We start from the raw sequence: 7,279 nt of genomic DNA on the forward strand, positions 1-7,279 counted from the left end.
GCTGTTAGATGGAATAGTACTTATTTAATGCTTAATTCATGTTTACCTTATGCAAATTTAATTAGTTATTTTGTAGCAAATAATAGAGGTCCTCATTATTTGATAGAAAATGATTGGCATATAGCTAAAATATTTCATTATTTTCTTAAAATTTTTTACCAATCCACTTTATAACTTTCTAGTGTGTATTATCCTACTAGTCCATTGGTAATACATACAATTATAAAAATTTCAGAGTTATTTANAAATAATTATTATTTAATAAAAATATCATTCCCAATATTTAATTAATATATACAAAAATAATGAGTGAAATAGATTAATTGTTGATTATTACAATAAAGAAAAAAAAAATATTCTAAAGAATATTCTTTTTGGTGTAATATTTGATGTTGTGGATTGGAGATGGAATAGTATTTTGCACCAAAATTTGCACCAATTTGGTGCAATTTTGCACCAAATTGGTGCAATGGGTTGGAGATGGTCTAACTTATCCTAAATATCTATATGCTTACAGTGGTGTGAAATTTATAATAAATTTTAGGATGAGTAATACAGGCTGCGTTTGTTTTAATTTTTTTTTCATTATCCTATCCTAAGAGCATCTCCAAAGGACTCTTTATATGACTCAAACTCTTTATTATAAAGAGTTTATCCATAAAAACAAGAATCCAACATACTCTTTATCTTTAAAATATAAATTAGAGAGTGAGTTTAGTTCTTCAGAGAGTCAAATTTCACTCTCTATCCTAATTTTAATTAATAAACTACAAGTTCCTATGCATTTTATTTATTAATTCTCTCTCCCATTAAGTTTCTTTCTTAAAAATAAAGAGCATCTTCATTAAATTTAAAGAGTCTATTGGATTTGAATAAAAATTGTGTTCTTTATATTTAAAAATTAATGAAGATGTCCTTTATTTATATGAAAGATGTTCTTCAAAATAAAGAGCAGTATTGGAGATGCTCTAATATCTTATCCAATCCAATAGAATAGTTATTTTTCTATTCAACTCAAAATCCAATCATATTTTATTTAACTCAAAACATTTAACAATTATTTTTCTCAACAAAAGCATATAAATTAACAAAAACACCCTCACTGATCCCAAGCCACTATCACCCACCAACAACTACCCTACTGCCACCGCTGGACGCCGATGTTGTAACAACGCACGACCGGCTGGATTTGGTCGGTCGTGCGCCGATTTGTCTGTTTCCGGTTAGATCTACAGCCAAAGATCTGACCGTTGATGGCCAAGATATGGCTGTTGTCAACGGCAAATCTTTGGCCATAGATCTGGTTGTTTTCGTCAACATCCATGGTAGATCTAACTGGAAAAGGTCAAATCTGTGTACGATCAGTCAGATCCAATCGGTCGTACACCATTCTGACTACTTTCAACCATTGCCCAGAGGTGGTGGCCGACTGCCTGCAAGAGTTTGATAGGTGAGGGTGTTTTTGTTAATTTATAAACTTTTATTGTGAAAGTATTTAGTTAAATTAACAAATATAAATGGTTAAAAAGAATCTAAATATTTTAGAAAATATTTCCCAGAACATATTCTCATAATCCTATCCTATTTCGTTGAATAGTATTCTTTTTACTATTAAAAAAAGTAGAACATATTCTCATGATCCTATCCTATTTCGTTGGATAATATTCTATTTACTATTCAAAAAAGTAAAACAAACGCACTCATAAATGTTTATGGTATTAACTGAATGACAGTTATATATCAAAGATATACATCATTACTTCAACAACGTTACAATTTGATCCTCAGAAGGTTGAAACTCATGTTCAGAAAAACAGAACATGAACAAACATGCATGAATTATTTATGTGAAGAATTGATGTTTGATGGAACGGATTTAGACGCCAGGGGGCTTGTAGGCAATGAAACTGATGCATTGCACTTGGCGGACATTGTCAAAACCAATAATCCTGACGAAGGCTTCAGGATAAGCTTTGATAGCCTCGTCAAGCTCCTTCAAAACCTGAGAAGAATCAGTGCATCCAAACATCGGCAGCTTCCACATTGTCCAATACCTCCCGTCGTAGTATCCTGGAGACCTGTGGTTCTCACGGTACACGAATCCATGCTGCCACATAATATTTTAAACTTTCAGAAACCTTCAACTACAGGACTTTCTTTCTTGATTTAGACAACACTTTTTTGTATTCTAATACACACATATATTTAAATTTGGAATTTTGTTAATAAATACTAGATAAATTTTTTCATAATTTACTATATATATATATGTGTATTAATTAAATGAATAAAATGATTTTCGTAATGTTCTTAGAAAACAAAATAATCTGAAACCTGCAACTCAAATTCCAAGCAAGGAACCCATCCCTGGCGAAGCAGGTATTCAACTTCCTTGGCCAATTGTTCCCGGCTTAGGGGCAGAAGGTACGACAGCGTTTCGAACTTCTTCTTCCCAAGTGGTGGCCAAACCTGCATGCATTGAACTCTACCACCATTGCTCGGCAGAGACCTCATGTCACCACTGTTGCTTTTCCGACTTACAGGGAAAGGTGACATGGACTTGAGACCGGAGAACGGTGCCACCAAGCTCGGCTGAGCTGCGGTGGCGGCACCGCCGTTAATGGTTGCAGCAGTTGCTGCTGTTGAGATCATTTGGGTTGCCATTTTCTATTATCCACTATCCAGTACAAATTGCTCTTGTGAAGACGCCTTTATATAGCCTTGTTGGGTTTGCTAGATTTCCATCCAAGGGTTGGAATTTTATCTTGGATTTACGGATATCAGCCCTTCTCCAAGTGCCACGTGGCACAAAATCAGTCTATCAGACCATCACCCTATCTTGATACTGTATAATATGTGAGGAAATAAAATAAAATAACCCATCATTTTTTATTTTCATCTTCCTCATAAACTTTATAGAAATGAATAATACACCATAGACAATATTGTAGGCCTATGAAATATATATATATATATAAGATTTTTATGTAATAAGTGGAGGAAAATACAATATAAATTATATAATAGAAGATTTTTATTTGGAAAGAAGAAAACAATAGAAGACCATAGCTTGTTGCAGGTTTTGGGATTATGAGTCCCCACTTTGAAGGTTGGTGGTGTAGCAATCGTGGACCATTTTGTTAAAGTGGTCCTCAACTCATCCAAATACATGAAAGAACAAAATTGAGAAAGAAATCACATCTATTTTGTGAATTTTGATTTCTATGAACACTACATTGTAGGGTTCAGTAGGGATTTCAATAGTGAACCCATTTTGAACTCAAATTCAATAAGTGAGTTTGGGAGAATTTTTTTTTTTTTTGGTAACTTGGGTGTTCGGACCAGTTTGTGCATACCTGAACTAATTTTTGGGGTTCATTGAACACCCTACAAATCCTAATGATCGGATAATCCACAATGTTATTGTGGTAAGTGACCTCAAAGTTTAAACCTAAGAACTCAAGGAAGGGAACAAACCTTCTTAACTGTCAAGCCAATCCCTTGGGGTTAGAGTTTGGGAGATTTATAGATTCAATCTCAGGTTGGTTTGAGAAAAAAAGGTTTTCTTGGTATTGTATTCTCCTGAAGAGTTCTTCACAATCAATCATTTGATCTCTGATATAATCTAGAAAATGCAGCCATGTTTATATAGATTTACAATCTCACTCACCAGTTTTGACTGCAAAACCAGACAATCATAATATGGGGACAGAATCAGTATGGCATTGGTTGTCACCAGAAAATTTTTACAGTTCTAGGACATGTCGCATTCTCTTCATGGCGACTAGATAAAATCTTATCCTCATGGAACTCTGGCTCTCCCTTTCCCTCCTCCATAATTCTTCATCTCCTAATATAACACACAAATACAAGACGACAACCATAACAACTGAACCGATATTCAGATAAAACCATAAAGTTTAATTGCATATATCTCATTCAAATCAATAATTCTTTCGCAAAATTATCTCATTTTCAGATGTAGTCTGAAACTTCAAAATCAAGAAAAGAAACTAAGACACATCTCAGCTTTTCTATGATTCAGGAAATATTCGATGACGTTAGAACACATTTTACATATCTAAATACACCACTATATATCAATGATGTAAACTACAATCTGTGTCCGAAAGGTATTGGAGAAATAATGAGAACTGTACTGCAAGTCTATAACATTAGTTTAATTTGACAGTTGTCGAGTTAGACGTCAGATTAGTTCAGCTAAGTATTGACTATAGTTAGCCGGCTGTATGATGATAGCTACTATGGTTAATTAGCTACTGCAGTTATTAAACAATTGAATTGTTATTTTGATTAAAAGGTCTTTGACCATGGTATAAAACTTAAGATTGATAATGAAGCTGTACACAAGCTGTGCCTTCTTCCCAAAATACTCTCTGCTCTTTATCTGCTAACATGGTATCAGAGCGTGACTCAAAATTTCCGCTTCTTGATCTTCTTCTTTGATCAATTAGAGCCTTACGCTTCTCATCAAACAAATTGAGATAATTTTCCCCAAAAGTCTCTTCTCAGTTCAGCTCAAAATCATCAATCTAGAGTAGATAGTTAACAATGGCAAATATTGGTAGAGAACCAGTTGCAACTGCAATTGATTCTAATTCACCACTCTATATTCATCCATTTGATACGCTTGGTTCTGTATTAGTCTCAGAATAGCTTATTGGTACTGAAAACTACGGCATTTGGAGTCGAGCGATGGTAGTTTCTTTGCGAGCAAAGAATAAGTTAGGGTTCATCGATGAAACTTATGGCAAAACTACTTTTGATTCTAGTCTGAGTATGCAGTGGGAGAGGTGTAATTCTTCGGTGTTGGCTTGGATTTTCAATACAGTGTTGAAAGAAATTTTTAATGGGATCGTGTATTCAACCAGTGCTCATCAGGTATGGCAAGATTTGCAAGAACAGTACCGTAAGGTGAATGGAACAAGAGTGTAAGGTATTCATAGAGAAATAGTTGATCTTACTCAAGGAACATCCACAATTGCGATCTATTACAATAAGCTTAAATCACTTTGGGATGAATTGAATTCGTTGGTTATCTAGATCATCTCAACCAACAGAAACTGCTGCAATTCTTGATGGGACTAAATGATTCTTACTTTATGGTGCGTAGTCAAATCCTGCTCATGTCTCCATTACATTCTGTAAAACAAGCTTATTTAGTGGTGAATCAGGACAAGAGTCAAAAAGTGTTGTCTGGAATTAATATCAATAATGAAGTTACCACTGCTCTTTATGTGCACAATAACCAAAAGACTCAAAATCAAAATCCAAAATATAAGGGGAAGAAGCCATACATTGAATGCGATTATTGTCATCTGTTTGGACATAAAAGAGACACTTGCTACAAGCTTCATGGTTACCCTGCTGATTTTTTGTTCACGAAAGGGAAGAACAATACAAAAGCTAAGGTCTCGGCTAACCAAGTGCAATCTCAACCTACAAATTTGAATTCAGAAAGTCCAAATTCTGATACATCTCTCGGTAGAGTCCTATCTATAGAGCAATATAATCAGCTTTTACAACTATTGGGAAAGGAGAATGTTAGTACTCCATCAGCTAATTTGGCAAGTAACATTATATCCCTATTCTCATGCCATGATGTTGATGATTGGATCATAGATTCAGGTGCAACTGACCATATGACCCATAATTTTTCTGGTTTGGAATCTCCTGTTGCTGTTGGATCACCAATAAATTCACTAGTAGGACTCCTTAATGGTACAAAGATCTACATTAAACATACTAGTTCGGTAATTTGGATAGTAGTGTTAATCTTCAGAATGTACTTCATTTACCAGATTTCAAATATAATCTTCTTTCGGTATCAAAATTTACTTCTCCAACAACTGTTCCATCACATTTTATACTGATTTTTGTTTAATTCTGATCTTTGGAGTGGCAAATTGAAGGGGATTGGTAGAAAAAGCCAAGGACTTTTCTATTTTGTACCTCTTTCGAAAATAAATTCCAATGTATCTGATTTAGATATGATAATCAAATCAGTTTGTAAGAAACATTGTTTCAAACAAACTGTAAATTCTGTTTCAAAGTTGAATAAAGAATATGATTTCTTTTCTTCTTCTGCATCTTGTTTATCCTTCAATTTTGAACTTTGGCATAAAAGATTGGGACATGTTCCTTATTCAGTTCTGTGGGAAAACACGTGTAATTCTAGGAGTATTGTGATGTAGATATTTTTAAATTTAAATTTAAACAGAATCTTGTATGTAGGAGTTATTCTAGGAGTCAGGTGTGTGACTAATATTTTGATTTCAAATCTGATTGGTATCAGATTAAGTTGATCCCTTTAAATAGGGCTACCTTGTATACTTTATGACGGATTAAATGAAACATTTAGTTTCTCCAATTCTTCATGGTATCAGAGCAGAACTGATCCCTATCCATAAAAGTTAAGAGAAAACCAGAGAGTCCCTAACCCAGTCGAAACACCAACCAAACACCATGTCTGATCTTTCAGGTGAAAACACTTCCAAAAGCCCTGAAACAAACCCCACTCCTACTGCTATTCCCCAAACAGTACCTCATCATGCTCCTCCAACCGAAAATCCCTCACTACAAATCACCTCACATAAGCTGAATGGGCAGAACTATCTGCCATGGTCCCGTTCTGTCACCATGTTTGTCCGAGGTCGAGGGAAATACGGCTATCTCTCGGGCACCGCTATAGCCCCGCCAGAATCAGATCCTTCATACCCTACTTGGGAGGCCGAAAACTCCATGTTGATAACCTGGTTGATCAACTCTATGAAACCAAATATAGATCGATTATATCTGTTTCTTCCTACTGCCAAAGCCATATGGGAAGCCGCTGTCAAAACTTATTCTGATGCTGGTAATGCTGCAAAACTATTTGAAGTCACTCAAAGGGTTCGTCGAATCAGACAAGGGGAGCTCTCAGTCACTCAATACTACAGCATTCTCAAAGGGCTGTGGCAAGAGGCTGATCAGTATCGACAGGTGAAATGGGAGTGTGCTGCTGACAGTAAGTTGTACAGCAAGATGCTTGAACAAGAGCGCATTTTTGAGTTTCTGATCGGTCTCAACCGAGACTTAGATGATGTATGAGGACGAATAATTGGAAGAGAACCCCTGCCTTCTATTCCCGAAGTCTTTGCTGCTGTTCGTCGAGAAGAAAGCCGCCGGTTTGTGATGATGGGAGGAAACCAGGCCACTCTACCTATCGATAAATCTGCATTGGCTACCGACTCTGCTCTAACAACTCAGCAGTGTTACA

At 35.4% G+C, this 7,279-nt stretch overlaps 1 protein-coding gene across 1 annotated transcript; it reads right to left on the reverse strand.

Annotated features, from left to right (window-relative positions):
• Positions 1-1,876: 1,876 nt before the first annotated feature.
• LOC116117461 (ribulose bisphosphate carboxylase small chain, chloroplastic-like) lies at positions 1,877-2,664 on the reverse strand. The gene is made up of 2 exons (XM_031403485.1): positions 2,335-2,664; positions 1,877-2,107 (listed from the first exon to the last, which is right to left on the reverse strand). The coding sequence occupies exons 1-2, from the start codon at positions 2,662-2,664 to the stop codon at positions 1,877-1,879; spliced, it is 561 nt and encodes a 186-aa protein (XP_031259345.1).
• Positions 2,665-7,279: the final 4,615 nt, after the last annotated feature.

This window comes from Pistacia vera, unplaced genomic scaffold, assembly GCF_008641045.1.
Source record: "Pistacia vera cultivar Batoury unplaced genomic scaffold, PisVer_v2 Contig81, whole genome shotgun sequence".
NCBI lineage: Eukaryota > Viridiplantae > Streptophyta > Magnoliopsida > Sapindales > Anacardiaceae > Pistacia > Pistacia vera.